Genomic DNA, 20,395 nt, shown 5'->3' with positions numbered 1-20,395 from the left:
GATGCCCTGGGCACACACTTGCTTGAGGTGGGCAGCGGGGTGAGCAATTCTCTCGGCCTCCTTGGGCCCCATTTCTTTACTGACCACATCTGCCATGCCTGCTCTCAGAAATGGACACATGGTGCCCTGTGACACAGGGCACCATGCTGTCCAAGAGCATGCTTGCCCCCTGCAGAGGGCAGGGGGCCGGGAACTGTCTGCCCTGGAAAACCAGAGGAGCAGGGGCTGCCCCTGGGCAGGGAAGCCAGCTGGCATTCTAAGCAAGGATGGCCTCATGCCCTTGGCAGCAGCACCTGTTGATGGGTCTGCTACCTGAATGGACAGACAGTCCAGCTTCTAGAAAGGCAGCCAAGCATTTGGAGGGAGATGCCCTGTATCTTGGCCCCTATCAACCCTCTGTAACTGAGCAGCCCTGCATAGGGCTGCAACCTGTCTTTGGGATGATGATGCTTCAGGGCACTGCTGTCTGGCACCTGTTAAACCCTGCAGACTATGGCCATGCTCCTTGTCATTAGCTAAGTTGCTGTGATTGGATCAGGAAGCAATACTGCTTCTTTTTAAGGTAAACTACAAAGGGGCACAAAGGCAGAACCTAGAGATTTGCCCCCAAGCCTCTCCTTCCTCCTCCCATCTCCCCACCTGCCCGCCCCTGCCAGTCCACCTGACCTGCCCCAGAATACCTGATGATGCGGCTGTGATGGAAGCACTCGCGGATCCCCAGCTCCACCGCCAAGTGAGCCACTGACCAGCTGGGGTGGTTGCGGATGAGGTCACACAGGTGCTGCAGGACCTCCACATGCAGGACCTGGGCAGAGCTCTCGTAGAAGGGAGGCAGCTGGGAGGTATACTGCTGGAAGTTGACCAGAGCGTCTGCCTCCAGCTCCAGCTGGAAGAGCCTGAGAAGGCAGAAAGCAGGAGGCGGACAGAGGTGTAAGGGGCAGGGCTCAGCCCACACCCCTGCTGGGTGCCCCAAGCGACAGTGAGAGGGAGAGAGGTACAGACAGAGTTAGAGAAGGAGATCTTCCAGCCATTAGCTCACTCCCCCAGATGGCCAGGACTGGACGAGGCTCAAGCCAGGACCCCAGAATTTCATCCGTCTCCCACATGGGTGGGGGGGCCTCTAGTTCTTGGCCCATCTTCTGCTGCCTTTCCAGGTGCACAAGCAGGGATCTGGATGAGAAGCAGAGAGGCTGGGACTTGAACGAACACTCTGACGGGGATGCTGTTACAAGTGGCAGCTTAACCCACTGCACCTTGATGTGCCCTTCAGACGTCTTTTTGTTTGAAAATATTTCCCCCTCTCCCCTCCTGCCTTCCTTTCAGTACCAACACTTTTGTATCTTATTTGACCAAAGCCTTGTCATATCCACTTTCTAACTTGATTTTCACATCTGACAGTCCTCCTTGCACTTAACAGAAACTAAGTAAGCGGGAGGTTGGTGTTGTGGCTCAGCAAGTTAAGCCGCCATCTGTAATACTGGTATCCCTTAGCAGCCATGTGGGAAATTCGGATGTAGCTCCTTGCTCCTGGCATCAGTCTGGTCCAACCCCAGGCACCATGACTATTTGGGGGGAGTGAACCAACAGACGGAAGATATTTCTCTTTTCGCCTTGCCTATTCACTATTCTGCCTTTCAAATAAATAAAATAAATCTTAGCAAGAAAAAGGAAACTTATTAACTGAAACGTCCAGCTAGAGAATATCATATGAGTGGTGGTACACCTACAGGATGGGCTATTTTGCAGCCATTACAATGAAATAGTGCGAAGACAGGGGGATGTCTGTGCGGTGATGGTCGGCAGTGAGGTGGTCACCTGGGGCACCCCCAGCCCTCACCAGCCTGCTCTGATCCATCTGCCTAGGGATTCGCACCCCGGGAGGCAGCAGGTGATGCCTTGGGTCCCTGCCACTCACACAAAGGCGGTGAACTGAGCTATTACCACTGCCTTTCAGATAAAATGAAAGTAAATACATAAAATACATACAGCACAGGTCTTTCTGACTAGAAAAAGCCGAATACAAATCACACACAGTTGTAAAGAACAAAAAACTTAAAGGAACATATCCCTTGGTGTACAATGGTAGCACAATAAATAAATGCTCTTCTTTATCTGCTTCTATAGCTTCTAAATTTTCTCTGATGAGCACACTTTATGATTTTATTCATTTCCAGAGATGGGTTTCAGTTCATGCTTTGTTATTAAGCTGCTTTACGTCCTTGGGGAAAAAGTTTTTCTTCTCTTAGCCCCATGGGAAATATGAGACCAACAGCCCCTACCCCACTGTCTCAAGCAGTTCTGTGCCACAGACCACGTGTGCAGACCTCGTGCTCGGGAAGGCGACATGCAGTTCTGACCAGGCCTCCAAAGGCACCAAGGGCATCTGCATCTAGTTCCACAGGTGCACACACCAGCCAGGGGCTGGGGGCTAGTGCACACCCAGGCAGCACGTCCAGCCAGTCCTCCCTGGCTTAACAAGCATCTACAGAGCAGGTGACCTGTACCCGACTCAAATACTTCCATGCCAAGGACAGATAAGAGTGCAACACACATCAAATATCCTGCCCTCCCAATGCTTGTGTTCTAACTGGGAGAGCCACAAAATAATAAAAAGTCCAGAAACAAAGTAACCAGGGGTGGTAACTGGACCCCCAGCCTCCTGGAATTGTGGGCCACATGTGCCCCGGGCATGTTGGGGAGGACAGGGCACCTTTCACTGGGACTGTTCTCCTCAGAGCCCAGCACGCTGCTTTGCTGACCATGGGCTCTCCAGAGCGCTCCTGCACCACCCTGCCCTGCCTTGCCCTTGCCTGCCACGTCCCTCTCCCTGCAGGGCCTTCTCTCGCATGCCTCCCACCCGGCAACGCATTCTGGCCCTTGAAGGTCTACCCGCACCCCAACTACCCCAGTGCAATCCTCTTCAGTGCCTCCTGTCACACTCCCTTTGGTGATAACGGGCTCGGTCAACCGCACAACAAATATTTGCTTTGCACCTGCTGTGTGCCTGCTCCACACCTGGCACAGGGGACACAGAAGGGGCTCAGCAGGGCCCTGCTTCTCAGTCTCAGCCACCTGGCCAGGAGGAAGTTCACGTTCAGGGGCAAAGCCGTTCAGGAACTGAGGGGTTCATGGGTCCCACTGGAGTGTTTCCCACACACAGTGCAGGTTCACAGCTCCCCCTGCCGGCTCTTGGCTGAGTCTCTGGAGGGCAGAGCCAAGCCATCTCTGCTGTGCCCACTGATGATGCACACACGGGGTACCTGAGGTACGTGGCTGCAACACCGCCTCATGCTCATCCGAGGTCCCCTAACATGCTCCCCTACAGTACGGTCACAGTCTGGCCCACCTGCCTAGGGAGACCAAGGTCTCCCACTCCACACACTTTCTTGAACGTGCAGTCCTGTTTCTGCTATGACACCAGCAAGAGGCTGGCTGGGGGCATCAGGAAGCAGCTATTGGCTGGAAATGTTAGTGGCAAATGATTAATCGATCCCAGGAACAGGAGTATTGGTGCTAGAAGGACCAGGTACACAGCCACGAGTTTTTCAAGGCTTGTACCTGCTGTCAGACACGGGGTGCCCGGCTGCCCCTGCCCCAGCTGGGCATCCTGCCCTGGGCCAGGAAGAGGAGGAAGACAGGGTCTAGAGCCAGAACCCTGGAGCTGGAACAGCTCGGCTGCTGATCCACTGGGAGGTGTCAGGCGAGGCACTAGAATTCTGCATGCCTGCCTTCTGACAACCAACGGCAACAATCCCCTCCTCCTTGGCATCCTGGGACTGCAGTGAGGCAGGAACTGGCCACTGTCTGTGGGGACAGAAGATGCTCAGAGGAAATGTGGGTTCCATGGGCACTGCCCTTGTACCAGCCAGGGTCTAGGCTCCTGACCTGGTAAGGAAGTCACGGGGCCCATGGCCTTGGGGGAGAAAACCTGAGGATGCGGTAGATGCTGACGCTGTACCTGACACAGCCAGCACACAGGGTCATGGCCCCGTCTCCGCCAGGCCCCGCATGTGACACGGCAACCTAATGAGCTCTCCAGGGGGAATGAAGTGGGGCTTGAGGGTGGGGGTGGAATCTCAGGGCCTGAAAAAGAAGGTTGGTAGGCCAAGCCCGTTTCTCACAAATGGTGGGGTCCAAGGTCTCATGTGCAGAGCCCAGCCGCTCCTCGGCAGCTTCGTCCTTGCCCCATGACAGCCCTCCCTCCCCAGGCCCCGGCAGCACCAGTTCTGCAACCTTCACCCTCCTCTTCTTGTTGCCTGCCTGCCTCACTCCCTCTACTACCCTGGACAGACTCCTGCCCCTCTAGGATAAGGAGCCTGGCACATGGCAGCATTGGGAAACTCTATTAAAATGGAGCAGATACAGCAGATCCATCCACTCCACAAAGCTGCCCCCCTTGAGCAGGGTTCTGGGCACACTGTGTGAATAAGACATTGCCTTGCCCCTCCTGCGGTCTGTGGGGATGGGGTGCTTTGGAGACACGCAGTAGAAGCCTGTACTTCTTTCTAAGGTCAGGGAAGGTGGGGCAGAGGGAGTCAGGCACAGGGCTGTAGCCGCTGCCTTGGATGCTAGCATCCTATACTGAAGCACCTGGCCTGGCTCAAATCCTGGCGCCTCCACTTCAATCCCAGTTGCCTGCTCACTTACACCCTGAAAGCAGCACATGATGGTTCAAGGACTTGGGTCCTGGTCACCCACGTGGGAAGCTCAGATGGAGGATCAGGCTCCTGGCTCTGTCTAACCCAGCCCTGAGTACGACAAGCATCTGGGAGAGTGAATGAAGGGCATTTAGGGAGTGATCCAGCAGCCAGAGGATTTCTCAGTCTCTTTCTTTCAAGACCAGTTTAAACAAATTTTAAAAATTCAGGAAGCTTTCAAGGCCAGGATAAGAGCCTGGCCAAAGGTCAGGAACACGAGGTGGCAAGAGCCGGGACCGGAGAAGCAGAGGCTCAGTCACATGGCGCCCTGTTGCTGGGTCAAACACTTGATGTCAAGGAAACAGGAAGCTCTAGAAGCATTAAGCTGGGGGAATGACGTGATTTGCCCTCAGGAAACATCACTGTGAGAGCAGCATCAAAAAACGCTGGGAGGAGGGGCAAGGGGAAAGGCCCAGACAGCAGGGGCTTGCATACACAGTGACTGTGGCCTGGAAAGTGCAATAAAACTTCCAGATTGGAACAACTGGGCATATTTCTGGGCCTCCCTTCCACTCCACTGTGTCTAAGGGGGCCAAATGAGGGTGCCCCTCCAAGAACTGTTCCTAAAGAGAGGGAGATGCCTTCCCTGCTGCCTGGCTGGCTGGGAAGGAGGATGAAAGAGCTATATCTGGTGCAGCCATCCGGGACCTTGTGGTGGTCTGGGGAAGGGAGGCCACTCAGGGCAGTGTAACAGAACAGCAGATGTCACCCCAACCCTCTGCTGCCACAGCTGCCACGTGGGGAGAACTGCACTTCTATCCCAAGGGTCAGAGGGGATTCAAGAGGGACTCGGGAGGAGGACTGGACGACAGCCCAGCCCTGGTGGGGTTAGGGGAGCCCATGGAGGGGTGCTAACGGACCCTACAGCAGAGCATCTCGCGAACCAGAAGGTACCACCCAACTAAACAAGAGAACAGGAATGTGGGAGAACTAAGTGCTGGCCTGAGCTAAGGTCTGCCCACACAGTGGCCCGGATCACCAACACAAGTCTGGAACCCTGGCAAGAGACACTGCTGCTACACTGGCTGGCTACTTGCAGTAGAGGGCAGGTGAGTCCCCCAGGCAGGACATGCCAACAGCAGGGCTGAGCATCTCTCCCAGACCCACCGCCCTAGGCAGATGGGCCTTCCCCACAGCCCTCAGTGGCAGGTGCAAGCCCGTCCTGTCCCTCGGCCAGTCCAGCCATGGCCAGTGGAAGGACAGACTGCTTGGACTGTCTGCACTCACACTGGGACTGTAGGCTATCACTAGCAGCTGGCCTCCCAGCGGTTTCTGAAGCCCAGGTGTCCAAGGTTTGCCTCCATTTCCCTATGGAACCAGACTCCTGCTGCCACACCACCCCGACCAGAACTACTGAGGCATGGGAGGAGAGAAAGGGTGGAGGTGGCAGCCAGCACCCACCGGAAGGCACTCTGTGAGTTCCTGGGGTTGATCAAGATGCAGTCCCAGGTGCGGTTGGGCGTGTTCCGGAACAGGATCAGCTGTCCTTCCTCTCGGATCCACTCGGTCGAGGCGTAGTCAGCCACAGCCACCTCCTTCACCCGGAACGGGTTCGAGAACAAGTTGGAGACGCTGCTAAGGGTGTTGACCAGGCGGCCGAAGAACTGCATCTTGGGCGAGGTGTGAGGGGAGGCCCTCTGCCTTTCCCCCTCAGTCTAGAAGAAAACAGGGCCTCTGCTCAGCTGGGCTGTCTCCTGTGCCCACTTCATCAACTTCCTGCGCGGGCACCTGAATCGGTGCCCACCAGCGCTGTCCCCACCTTTGGGCCTGCTGGGACCTGAAGAGGGGCAGAGAGAAAGAGATGGTGCTGAGTGCGGGTTAGAGCCCTAGGCTAGCAGCGGATTGAGATGGCTGCCCTGTTGGGTTGCCCCAACCCAGGGGACCTCCACTGGCCATGCCCTGCCCCAGTGTCTCCAGAAGGGACACTGTGGCAGGGAGACGCACCGTGAGTGCCCAGTAGGGGCAGGGACACACTGGGATGGATGGGGTCCCATAGACCACTCTGGGACACACAGAGAGCTTAGAGGGTGTCACTGCAGGGCCTCCAGCAGTACCAGCGGCTCCTCCTCTCTGTGTAGGAGATGGCAAAAAGGCAACAGGCTCACAGGACATGCTGGTGGATAGGAGGGGGGACTGGTAAGCATTTGTCTAAACCCTGTGCTTCCTGCTACTGCTGCCCCCCAAAGAGTTCAATGAGATGGACAGAGACCCCGAATGTATACCTGAGATGGACAGAGAGACCCCAAATATACACCTCAAAATGAAGGTCAATAGCAAGACTTTCAAACAGCAAGCAGGTATTGGGAGGTGATGTTACTTGTCAGTCACACGGCCACTTTCTGCCACGGAAATTGTCCCTGGAGCGGATGACAAAGCTAACCCTGCAATTTCCTAGGATCCCACTGCCTTCCAGTGCTGCCACCAAAGCCAGGTGATGGTCACGGGCCACCTTAGGCCTCTGACAGAAAGCTACCTGCTAAAAGAGCACATCAAGCAAGCTGGTACTGTGGCGCATTAAGCCGCTGCCTACAGCGCTTGTTCCCTTCCATATGAGAGCTTCTTCAAGTCTTGGCCCAGCTCTAATCAGTGAGACTGTTAGGGAAGTGAACCAGTGGATGGATGACATCTCTCTGGTTCTCCTTCTTTCTCTCTGCTTTTCAAATAAATAAACCTTTAAAAAATAAGGAAGCCAAAAGCAATATATGAAAAACCCAACGCCAGCATCATACTGAATGGAGAAAAACTGGAACCCTTCCCACTGAGATCTGGAACAAGACAGGGATGTCCACTTTGTCCACTACTATTCAACATAGTCCTAGAGGTACTCGCTGAGGCCATAAGACAAGAAAAAGAAATCAGAGGAATCCAAATGGGAAACGAAGAAGTCAAGCTCTCACTATACGCAGATGATATGATTCTTTATGTAGAAGAGCCAAGAGACTCAATACAGAGACTGCTAGAACTTATACGAGAGCTTGGTAGAGTGGCAGGGTACAAAATTAATGAACAAAAATCAACAGCCATAGTGTATGCGAACAGCCCCAAGATGGAAAAAGATTTAACCAGCAAGATACCATTCAAAATAACAGAGAAAAGTATGAAATATCTGGGAATAAATCTAACCAAAAATGTAGGAGACCTATTTGAAGAAAACTACAAACTACTTAAAAAAGAAATTGAACAAGACCTCAAAAGATGGAGTAACATCCCATGCTCCTGGATAGGTAAAATCAATATCATTAAAATGTCTATACTGCCAAAAGCAATATATACATTCAACGCAATCCCAATCAAATTGCCCAAAACATTCTTCATGGAACTGGAAACAATGATCCAAAGGTTCATCTGGAAACACAAAAAAACATGGATAGCTAGAACCATCCTGAAGAAAAGGAAGTTAGCAGGGGGAATCACAGTTCCGGACCTCTCGACATACTATAGGGCAGTGGTTATCAAAACAGCGTGGTACTGGCACAAAGATAGAGAGGAAGATCAATGGAGCAGAATAGAAACACCAGAAGGGAACCCACACAGATACAGCCAAATAATCTTTGACAAAAAGACAAACGACAATCCAGGCAAATGGGAAGGTCTATTCAATAAATGCTGTTGGGATAACTGGTTAATAGCCTGCAGAAACAAAAAGATAGACCCACATCTCTCACCATACACTAAGATCAAATCTAAATGGATAACAGATCTAAACCTACATCCAGAAACCTTCAAACTTTTGGAAGAAAATGTTGGAAATACTCTGCAAGATCTAGGGGTAGGTCCCAACTTCCTAAAAAGGACACCAAAGGCAATAGAAATCAAGACCAGAATAAACAAATGGGACCTCATCAAACTAAGAAGCTTCTGTACAGCAAGGGAAATAATCAACAAAGTAAAAAAGCAACCCACAGAATGGGAGAAGATCTTCGCGCACTACGTAGGTGATAGAGGGCTGATCTCCAGAATATACAAAGAACTACAAAACAACCAAAATGTCAAAACAAACAAGCCACTCAAGAAATGGGCACGGGAAATGGGCAGACACTTCACAAAGGAACAAACCCAAATGGCAAATAAACATATGAAAAAATGCTCAAGTTCCCTGGCAATAAGGGAAATCCAAATTAAAACATCAATGAGGTACCACCTAACGCCAGTAAGACTGGCCCACATGAATAAAAGCACCAACAACACTTGTTGGCGAGGTTGCGGGGAAAAGGGAACCCTACTCCACTGCTGGTGGGGCTGCAGGCTGGTACAGCCTCTATGGAAATCAGTATGGAGAATATTCAAACAACTCAAATTCAACATACCGTATGATCCAGCAATAGCACTCCTAGGAATATATCCAGAACACTTGTTTTATGAGAAACCAACATGCACTCCTATGTTCATAGCAACACAATCAGTAATTGCAAAAACATGGAAGCAGCCAAAATGCCCATCAGCAGAGGATTGGATAAGAAAGCTATGGTTCATCTACTCCATGGAATACCACTCAGCCATTAAAAAAAACAAAATGCAGTTCTTTGTAGCCAAATGGGCCAAACTGGAAACCATAATGCTAAGGGAAATGAGCCAATCCCAAAAGGTTAAATACCACATGTTTGCCTTAATTTAAGATGATATGATGTTATGTATAACATTTTATGTTATGTATGTTATATGTTGTGTATAAACTAAAGTTGAAATGTCAATGAGGTAGTCACAGAAGGTGGTTAAGAACTTGCATTTATTTTTAACATAAAAAAAAAATAAAAATAAATAAGGAAGCCAAACCCAGGAGGGTTAGGCACAATACAGGACCGTCGTGGGAGTCTCCCGAGGGTGTGCGAGGCAGGTGCATCAAGATCTGTGGTCAGAGCCTCACCTCAGTGCTGACCAGCCGCATGGCTGCGGGCAAGCTACTGGACCCGTCCGCGTCTGTTTCCTCACCTGTACCCTGGTGAGTGAAGGCCCCCAGCAGACGGTGAGTGCTGGCTCACCTTCCTGGGCTCATCCCTACCCCAAGTCTCCCTGGGCCAGCACTCCAAGACTTACTGAACCACAACCCCGGAGCTGAGGGTGTGACCAGATATGCCGCAGTGCCCTTCCCTGAGCAGCCACAAGATGCAGCGTGAGCAGGTGAGTCTGTCTCCTCCTTTCAAAGAAATGGCACTCCTCACCCCCTCATGCCATGACCCCAGGAAAAGAGCCCCACACTCCCAAATGGAAGGCAGGGCACCCGCCTCAATGTGCACTGTGGCACAAAGGTGGCTTTGGTCTCCACTGGGGTAAATGACTACACATGTGGTTACCAGGCGACCCTGAGCACCGTGGGTGAAACCACACCGGCACTGGCACAGGGGCATGGAGACTGTAACGCAGCAAGGCAGCGTGCAAGCCACCTGCTTCCCTGCACAGCTTGGCTCACCCAATCCCCTTGCAGCCCTGGAGCCCCTGCCTTGTGCACTACAAACTATGCACAGTTCCACCGAGCAAGATCACTCTGCCCAACCTCGGCACCTGCCCTGGCTGCTCTGGCAGGAGTACTCCCCACCCCTTTTCCATGTGGAGAGCCCCAGTCCTCCTTCCCAGATGTAGCTCAGTTCAGTGTCCTGAAGGTGCTGTTCCCCCTGCCATGTCACCTGGTTGTAGGCTGGCCTAACCTTAAACCCAACTCCACTGCTGCACCCCTGTGGCTGAAACTGCTCCTAGTGCCAGATGGCATGCTCCATGACAAACACCATCCCGAACACATGTGTGCTCCTGTGCCCTGTCCTGAGAGCCCAGCACGTGCTCCCTGCTTCCTCCACAGGTGAGGAAGCCAAGGCACAGAGAGCATCCCTGACCAAGGTCACACAGCACGCCTTGCAGCCCTGAGCCTTCCCCAGGCAGTTGCTGGGCCTCACCCAACAGGCCTTGGCCACCAGCAGGAAGCTTCAATGTTACAAAACTGACGGTTGAGAGAAAACAGACCCACATTTTCCAGACAGTGTACAAAATGTTTATGACTTCCCAAGAAAGTAGGGGCACTGGCTGAGCTATGGGAGCTGCAGACAGGAAGATGGGGGCCCTCACACAGTGTGGGGGAGTCAGTCCAGGCTTGGAATAGCAATAGGAATATTCCCGCAAGTACCTGGGGAAGGAGAGGGGTTGGAACCAAGAGCACCCAGCACCTACAAGCCGACTCAGGTGAGGGTTCTGCCTGTGTCAGAGCCTCCCTGCAGTGCCCCAGCCCATGCGCCCACCCCCTAGGCTGGCACAGGTGCCTCCCAGGCATTGCATCAACAGCAGCATGGTCTCGGGGGCAGAACAGCCTGAGACAGCTGTCTGGGGCTGGCGGGAGGGTGCAATGACGCAGCAGAGGGAAGGGCACACAGCGGGCACACAGCGGGCACCATGGTCATGGGGTGGAAGACAGGAAGTGCATGCTCGGAGCCACATCTTGGAACATCGCCAATGAGGACGGGGTGAGGCAGGAGACAGCCCAGGTTCACACTGCCCTCTCCTTTCTGTCCTCGGTTCCCATCCTCCTGCACCCTCCTCTTCCCACCCCCACACCCAGCCCAGAGCCAGGTGGTTCTCACAGGCAGTGGGGAGGTCATGGCACCCTTCTACTCCATGCCTCCCCACCCCTCAGCATCTCCCAGCCTCTCCCAGCTGCCTACTCTTCATGTTAACCCCTACTTTCCCTCTTGCCCCTCACCTGGACTTTTGAAGGGCCCACTAGTGACACGAGGGTCACCTGAGCAGACCGTGTGTCCCCAGGCATGCTGGCTGCACCAAACAGCCTTCTCAGCACAGCAGAAAGTCACAAACCCAAGCCAGGCCCTTTGTGGTGCTGGAGACTGTGGCACCAACTATGTGTCCCCTATAGTGAGGGTCCCCTACTTCCGGTTCTCCCTACCCCCAACTGCTCCCGTTTCCTGTCCAAGGCCAGGCTTGCCTGCTTGTCTCCATCAAAGGAGATGGGAAGGGACTGCTGGAGGTTCCGCAGGAGGGATCGGGCAGAGAGAACAAGGGCTACTGGCCCCATTTCACAGAGAAAGAAAATGGGGCCCCAAGAGGACACCACCTTGAGTACCCAAACAGCAAATGTGAGCGGGATGTGGGGCAGGCTGAAGGTACCGCCTGGGACACCCCCATCTCCTACCACAGGGCCTCCTGGCTCTGCCTCCCAGTCCAAATTCCTGCTAATGTGCACCTTGGGAAGCAGCAGGTGAGGGCTCAAGTACGCAGTCCTTGACACCCACATGGGCCGCTGACTTCTGCCTGACCCAGCCTTATTCATTTGTAGGTACTTGGGGAACGAGTCACAAATAGAAGATCTTTGGTCTGACATAAATGAAAAAGAAATGACTTGTTAAAACCAGACAGTTAAAGTGAACATGTTTATGTCCACCAAAATAAAACCCTTTCTAGCCCAAGGGTCATTTCTGGAGATACAGAGGGGACTCAAGACAGGCTCAAGAAGAGGACTGGGTAGTGGCCCAGCCCTGCTGGGGGTGGGGGAGCCTGCGGAGCAGAGGGCCCATCTCATCAACTTCCTGTGTGGGCACCTAATTCGGTGCCCATGAGCACTGCCCTCTCCCACTGCAGCTGACGCCTCTCCTGAGCTCACTCATGGGCCCAGATGCTTTCTCCAGCACCTGTTGGGCTTTGTGAGTGGCCCTCAGGCTCCAGTCTGCAAAGTTCGTCCTAAGACGCCATCGTCAGGGCACTGACAGCTGAGCTGTCTCACTCTCAGCCCTTCTGCTCCCTTCTCACCTGGGTCAAAGTCAACTGCTGGATTAGGGCGCAGGGTGTGTGTGGCCCAGCCCCCAAAGGCCAGGGGCCAGGAAGCAGACCGCCCAGCAGCGACCATGTGGGGATTCTCTGGCACCCACAGAGCTGCCTGTGGCAGAAACCAGGCCTCATGTGGTCCCAAGCACTTCCAGCAGGATGACGAGCACTGGCTGGAAGCAGGATGGGGATGTGCCTACCGCCCCATCATGGCAACAGCAGAGCCAGGTGAGAGTGCAGGGGCCTGATCAGAGCCCCAAGTGTGCTGTGGCCCCCAGCTTGCTTCCTGCAGCAGTCACGCCCACACCACTCCAGCACGTGAGCATGTCACTCCCGCTGGGTGACATCCTCTCACTGCCATCTCCCTTGTGGTGAGGGATGGTTCTCAGGTCGGCTAGTAGCCTCCAAGGTCATAAAGAAACAGGGAAGGGGTGATCGCTATCCTTATTTGCCACATAGGGAAGCTCTGTGGCCCACTGTGCCACACTGGAAATGGGGGACGGGGTCTTACCGAAGGGCTGGACCCATGCCTTCTTCATTTAACTCCCAAATGGCCATGAGGCAAAGGGCCTGCATAAAGTGGGTACTTTAGTGTGAGGAAAGGCTGATGAGGGCAGCGGTCAAGTCAGAGCTACTTCTGAAGGAGTTATTCAAATATCTCACCACGGACTGGGCGCCATTTCCTTTTCCTTACAGCTCACGAAATTCGCTCTGGTCTAGCCATCCACCAAGCAGATGTAACCTTGCATTCCACCTGAGAATCCCACCCTCAATCTTCTAGCCCCTTCCCCAACCCCGCCCACTCACCAATCATCCCTAGGCATTCACCTGCAGGCACCAATCCCCTGGGGCCTGCCCTCAATCCCTCCCAATCCCCGCCCCACACACCTTGCAGGCCTGCCTGCAGGTAAGAGGCCCAGGTGCCTCCATCTCCCCTTTTCCCTTCCCTCACCCCAGCTGATCTCCACCACCTCCACCCTGTTCCTGCCCCGCTGGAATAAACCTCCTAAAATACCTCATTGCATCTGGTGTTTTAAGCTCACGGAAAAGAACCAGGCTGCGGGAATTAGCTGCGCGTAATATCGTATGAACTAGAACTCTAACCTTTTTTAAATAACTAACAACTGCCACCTCCCCTCGAGCCTGGGGGCCTCCTCATGAAGAACTGTCTTTCCAAAGTTCATGCTGCCCCCAGCTCCTGCTAGACTCTGCCTGGCGTGATTGGGGACAGTGCGTTCCCATCACCTAACACCCTTCACCCTGGTAGGCCACATCAGCACCCACTGAGGGCTAACCGCCTCCTCCAGTTGGAGGAACTCCAACTGAACCCTCAAAAGAGCCACATGCTATGATATTGTTCTCGCCACATTACACTCTGCAAACTACATATTACACACACACACAAGGGGATAACACAGTTCACCAAGGACCCACACCAACAAGTAGGACTCCAGGGCACCAGTTCCCAGCATGCAGGACCAAAGTAGCTGAACCGGACTTGCAGTTATTGTCCCTTCAAAGTCAAGACCCTTGAGCCCAGAGTGATAGCCTAGTGGCTAAATCCTCACCTTGCTTCTCATATAGGCACCGATTCATGTCCCGGTGGCCCTGCTTCCCATCCAGCTCCTTGCTTGTGGCCTGGGAAAGCAACTGACAACAACCCAAAGCTTTAGGACTCTGCACCCACGAGGGTGATCCGGAAGGAGCTCCTGGCTCCTGGCTTCAGATCTGCTCAGCTCTGGCCACTGCAGCCACTTACAGAGTGAACCAGCAGGTGGAAGATCTCTCTTTCTGTATCTCCTCTCTGTAATCTGACTTTCCAAAAAAAATAAATAAATCTTAAAACAAACAAAAAATAAAAATAAAAACCCAGCCAAGGTCTTTTCCAGAAAGGCCCTTCTGTTCACATGTTCAGGGACACCAACAAAGGGCATGTAACCTCCCCACCAATTCCACATGGCTAGACCAGTGAAAAAGAACTGTGGTTGTAGCTCCAGGAATATAAACCATAGGCAACCCACAAAGACCTTAGGGGCTGATGTCATGTGTACAGTGGGCAATTTCTGATTTGCTGCACAATGTTTATCAAGGACTTCAAGTGGCACTGGTGTAGGCCGAGCATACAACAGCGAATAAAACAGACAAAACCCTTGCTCCTCCCCTCCCGGGACTTGCACTCCAGCAAGGGCTACAAATAGTAATTAGGGGTGAACTTGTGCCTGTCTCTGCCACAGCACTTCTGAGCCAGCCTCCTACCAATGCACTGCTGGGAGGCCCCAGGACAGCCCCTTTGGATTTGGGTCCCCACCATTACACATGGGAGACCAGATGCAGTTTCAGACTTGGGCCCAGCTCTGGCTGCTACAGATAGAGAATGAACTAGCAGACAGAAGAGCAGTCTTTCTTTCTGTTGTCCTCTTTTTCAAATAAATAACACTACACTTTTAAAAAAATGCGTGGAGAGCCCAGCAGGATGGTTCACCCTAAATCCTCACCTTGCAAGTGCCAGGATCCCAAATGAGCACCAGTTAGTATCCCGGCTGCCCCACTTCCAATCCAGCTCCCTGCTTGTGACCTGGGAAAGCATTCAAAGATGGCCCAAAGCCTTGGGACCCTGCACCCACATGGGAGACCTAGAAGAAGCTCCTGGTTCCTGGCTTTGGATCAGCTCAGCTCCAGCCATTGTGGCCGCTTGGGGAGTGAACCAGTGGACAGGAGATCTTTCTCTATCTCTCCTTCTCTCTGTAAATCTGATCTGCCTTTCCAATAAAAATAATTTTTAATGCATGGAAAAATGGAATTTTAAATGATGGGTTTTAAAATACAGATTTTAGGCACTGATTATCTGCTAAGGAGCAAAAATGAAAGCAGAGCTGGGGGTCAGGAGTGCTGAGGCAAAGATGGCAATTTCAGAGATGGCAAAAGTCACACGAAAATCAAGGTGAAGATGGGCAGGTGCTAAGGCCCTGGAGCTGCAGCACATCTGGTGAGCTCTGGGAACAGCAAGCAGTGATGAGGGAGGTCACATTGGGTCGGACACACACAGCAAGGGGAGGACCCACAGAGGACTTGCAGCCGGCAAGCAGCACATTAACCCAGCACGTGGTTGGGCGCTGGGGGGGTGGGGAGGGGAGAAACTGGAAGGTTTCCAGAAGTTCACAATTTGGCCCTCAACAACTTGAAAGAATAAGAGTGCTGCCATGTAGGGAAGTGGCTAGCTTAGGCTGGGTAAGGGACGGAGGAGAAGGCTGTGGGGACCTCAGCTTGATTCTAAATGTGTAACATCCTCACTGCAGCTGCTGAGTGGGCAACTAGGCACATGGGCCCCCCACTCAGGGCAAGGCTCCCACTGGACTGGGTTACATATGCGTGGGAGGGCTGTCCCAGCAGACACAGCGCTAAAGACGTGAGACTGGAGGAGACCAGCAGAACATGGGTCCGGACAGTCATGGCAGCACAGGATTAAATCCTTGGGAAAGACACTGAGTACACACCCTCCCAGAAAGCCACTGCCCAACAACACAACACCCACAGGCAAGGTATGTATGCACACACAGCATTTATACGCTTCCTGTCCATCTCTCAGGGGCAACCTGTCACCTAAGAAGGGAACCCAGGCCCAGCACGGTAGCCTAGCGGCTAAAGTCCTTACCTTGCATGTGCTCGGTTCTAATCCCGGCAACCCCACTTTGCATCCAGCTCCCTGCTTTGTGGTATGGGAAAGCAGCTGAAGACCCTGTACCCACGTGGAAGACCCGGAAGGTGCTCCTGGCTCCTGGCTTTGGATTGGCTCAGCTCTTGCCACTGCAGCCACTTGGGGAGTGAATCAACGGACAGAAGATCTTCCTCTTTCTCCCCTCCTCTCTGTATATCTGACTTTTTAATAAAAGAAAATAATAATGAATCTTTGAAAGAGGAAGAGGAAGAAGGAACTCATGGAAGGGAAGAAAATGTGTGGACACGGGGACCGCAGCTGCAAGCGCAGGGCTGTCACCAGCCTCCATGATTCAATGCACATTGAAAACCAAGTGAGTCCACGAGGCAGGCGCTGACACTCACCCTCCAGGCTGTCCCTGCTAAGCACCATGGGTCTTGGGCCACAGCAGCTCACCCTTGCGAGGGCAGGGCTGGCCAGTTCCTGTCATCCCTACTAATGCCCTGCACTCCATCACTAACCCACAGAAAGATGCAAATTTACAAACCGGATGTGTGTTGCTTTTGTAAAATCAAAAACCACTTTCCACTGAACCGTGGTCTTCACTCATGCTCCAACCTTTCATCAGCACAAACTCTGGCGGCTCCTCCTCGCGGCTGACAGGGGCAACACCGGCTACACATCGGGCCACCTAGCGCTCTTATAGGTCCAGATCCCATACCAGAGTGCGTGGGTTCAGGATCAGCCTCTGGTTCCAAGTCCAGCTTCCTGCTAACCCACTCAAGCACCTGATTCCCTACTGCCTCCAGGGGAGAGCTGGGGTAATCCCAGGCTTCTGGCATCCACTGGACCCAGTCCCAGCCATTGCAGGCGTTTGCAGGGTGAGTCGGAGGATGGCAGACCTCTGTCTCTCTGTGTGTGTTACACTCTGTTTCTACGTCTCACTGCGTTTCAATAAATAATTTTTTTTTCTTAACAAAAAGGTTTAGGGCCCAGTGTAGTAGCCTAGCAACTAAAGTCCTCGCCTTGCATGCACTGGGATCCCATACGGGAGCCGGTTCTAATCCCAGCTGTCCCACTTCCCATCCAGCTCCCTGCTTGTGCCCTGGAAAGCAGTCATGGATGGCCCAAAGTCTTGGGACCCTGCACCCGTGTGGGAGACCCGCAAGAGGCTCCTGGTTCCTGGACTGGATCAGCGCAGCTCTGACCACTGTAGCCACTTGGGGAGTGAATTATCGGACAGAAGGTTTTCCTCTGTCTCTCCTCCTCTCTGCGTATCTGACTTTCCAATTTTAAAAAATGTATAAATACATATAAATCTTTTTTTTTACGTTTAAGTCAATTCACACTTGTTGAATGACTCAGTGACAGAGATAACAAATCTAAAAGGACAGGTACACAGGTGTGGTGAATAAACACTGCTGAGGTACACACACTGGACAGGTGCCTGCTGCTTAACTTCCTCTGCAGGCTGATACTGCATCCCTTTTCCTTTCTGCTCCTTTTCCTTCTTGCCAACAACACAATACTGCACCTACACACCTGGATGGCCTGCCACTGTGGCAAAGCTCTGCTCCGTGCATTTTCTCACTTAAAATTTAAGTCACTCTATGAGGGCAGGAGACACAGTCATGCCCACCACAGGTGAAGAAAATGAGCCTCCTAACTCCAGAACGTTTTAAGTCAGCCAATAACAAAAACACCACGACCAGCCTCGTGGTGGAGCTTCAAAGCTGCCAAGTCAAACAGGCCTGTCGTCCGGTTTGGCTAGGGAACAGGGCAGGTGAGGGGAAGGCCATTTGTCCAAGGTCATGTGAGTAGCCCATTAAAAAAGGAGGAGGCAGATCCAGAGCTGTCCCCACTCCACACCCAGCAGCCTCCTCTCCTATGGTCACTTGGTCACACGCACCAACTTCCAGGTCATGGGATGGGCGCAGACAGGAGGTGGACGCAAAGCGGGGGAGAAGGGCGTGGGTAGAGAGAGCTGGTCAGGTGAGAGCTAGAGGCATAGGGGACAAGATGCGCGGGCGAGAAGTGGGGGCGGCTGGAGCGACAGGGGGAAGTAGGGGAGCACCTGAGAGGGGGTGGGAGACCCCGAGAGCAGCAGGGCTGAGGGGAGCTGAGAAGCCGGAGACGGCCAGAGGGGCCCCGGAGGGCTGCGGTGGCCGAGAGCTGGGGGAGGGAGCTGGCTGATGGAGCTGGGAGACTGGGTACCAGGGTCCAGGCTGGGGTCCCTGGGGAACACAGATTGCGGCTTAACACCAGCGGTCACAGGGTGGGAGTTGGGGGTCGACGGGGCACCGAAGAACGGACACTGAGGGGGCCACACAAGGGTCACTGGCGGGCACGAGGAAGGGTCCCGCCGAAGACGTCCACAACCGAGGCGCTGAGGAGGTGAGGGATGGGGCGCCCCGGGCGCCGCCCCCGCTGCGCCGTCACTCACCTCGGCTTACTCAGCACTTGTACTTCCTCCTACTTCCGCAAACAAGTGAGCCCCGCGTCACGTGTCGATCAGGGCGCTGCTTTTCGCCAATCGCGGAACCCAGGTCTGTGGCTCCGCTGCGGCCCCGCCCCCGTGCGCGCGCGCGGCCGGCGGGGGCGGGGCTCCCAATAGAAGGAGCTCTCGTCCCCGAGAGGGGACGGGCTTTAGGCTGGAGCCAATCTTCGGCGGCGGCGCTCGCGGCCATGTTTGTGCGGGGCGGAAGGTGCGCGTGACGGCTCGTTGGTAGACATATTGATGAGGGGCAAGGAGACCCGACCTGCGTATTCGTTTCGACTTGCTATAGTGGACGTGGGTGTAGGATCTGAACTTAGCTTAATGACTGCTCGTAAAGATAAAAATAAAATCAACTAAGGCATAGGGTGTAACAGGGAGGAACCAGTATTGATTTTTGCCCGATACCCTCGAGCTAGGGTTGACACATTTAGCCAATAAAAAAATATAGGTTGTGCAGGGGTTGTCCAGTTAACTGGAGTTCCAGCTAACCAACCAGTAACTGCTTTAGTCTGTGATGTAAGACTGATAGAATGTTGTGTAGTGCTGGAAAATTCAGTATAGGAAAATTGCCATGTGAGGATCTGTGTCACTCTGCCTTTCAAGTAAGTAAAAGCAAGTTGGGCAACAGGCACACCAAATCCGAAATGCTGAAAAGGCCCATGAAAATTGGGCCAACTATTACATACACTGCAAGAGCCACAGAAGAAGTGGATAAGCTAGAATCTCAGCGTCTGATGGAGCTAGCTATTCTTTTTCTAGGTACTCCTGGTGGAAACTGTTGAGTGAGTAGTAAACACAAGTAATAGTTGCAGAGAGAGAGAGGGAGAAAAAGAGAGTTCTTCCATCTGCTGGTTCATTTGCCATATGGCTCCAACAGCTGATGCTGGGCCTGGTTGAAGCTGGGACAGGATCTCCATGCTTGGTCTCCCCTGTGAGAGGCAGGGTTCCAAGCATTTGGCCCATTTTCTTCTGCTTTCCTGGGTGTATCAGCAGGGAGCTGGATCAGAAATGGAGCAGCTGGACTCAAGCTAACACCCACGTGGGATTCGAGTATTACAGACATCATCTTAATCCATTGTGCATAATGCCAGCCCCAACTCTGCCTTTTAAATAAATCTTTTTTTATTTTTGAAGTCATTTGAAAGGAATAAGTGAATAATTTCTAGAATTCTCAATTATTTTTTCATTTTATTTGAAAGGTAGAGCGATAGAGACAGAGATTGTCTGTTTGTTAAATGACTCCCCAAATAAATACAGCAGCCAGGGCTGGGCTAGCCAAAGCCAGGGCCTCAGAACTCAACCAGGGCTTCCCACAGGGGTGGCAGGGCCCCAGCTAATGACATGCCACCTGCTGCCTCCCCGAGGTGCTGGGTCAGAGGTACAGGAGCCAGGACTCGAACCAGGTACCAGGAGGCATGATACTAGTGGAGCCATCTCATCAAATGGCTGCCTGTGGTTGTCTGTGGGTACCTGGGGTGGCAGAAAGCAAGTGCACAGATATCGGGGACTGCTAAAGAGGGAACAAAGGGCCGCAGGCTCAGGGAGGGAATCAGGGAAAGAAACAAGGGCACTCGGCTGCTTTCCTGGACAGAGGCACATGCACAGAGTTCAATCACGCGTCTCCCGTCTTTTGGGTGCTCTTGGCTACCCCCAAGAAGCAGTGCAACTATGAAATTATCCCCACATGGCACGTGAAGACCCTGAGATCCCCCAAGGGGAGATGCCCTCCCCTGGGAGAAGAGGAAGTAAGCCTTGCCTTCTCCATCCCCCAAGCCACAGGAGTTTCCA

At 53.1% G+C, this 20,395-nt stretch overlaps 1 protein-coding gene across 2 annotated transcripts in view; it reads right to left on the bottom strand.

The window, feature by feature from the left end:
• The window catches only part of PLA2G6 (phospholipase A2 group VI), a 45,417-nt gene extending 26,743 nt beyond the window's left edge, over positions 1–18,674 (bottom strand). Inside the window, exons 1-3 of one of the 2 annotated variants that reach the window (XM_058673656.1) lie at positions 18,554–18,674; positions 6,099–6,474; positions 681–896 (exon numbers count right to left, since the gene is read on the bottom strand). In XM_058673656.1, the coding sequence (XP_058529639.1) occupies positions 681–896; positions 6,099–6,307 (425 nt within the window). In that variant the 5' untranslated portion in view covers positions 6,308–6,474; positions 18,554–18,674. The remainder of the gene's footprint in view (positions 1–680; positions 897–6,098; positions 6,475–18,553) is intronic. The other variant, XM_004589509.2, reaches the window with a different exon arrangement.
• Positions 18,675–20,395: the final 1,721 nt, after the last annotated feature.

Source organism: Ochotona princeps, chromosome 15 (genome assembly GCF_030435755.1).
Source record: "Ochotona princeps isolate mOchPri1 chromosome 15, mOchPri1.hap1, whole genome shotgun sequence".
In the NCBI taxonomy this organism is placed as follows: Eukaryota; Metazoa; Chordata; class Mammalia; order Lagomorpha; family Ochotonidae; genus Ochotona; species Ochotona princeps.
This window is presented reverse-complemented; position numbering and strand designations above follow the sequence as displayed.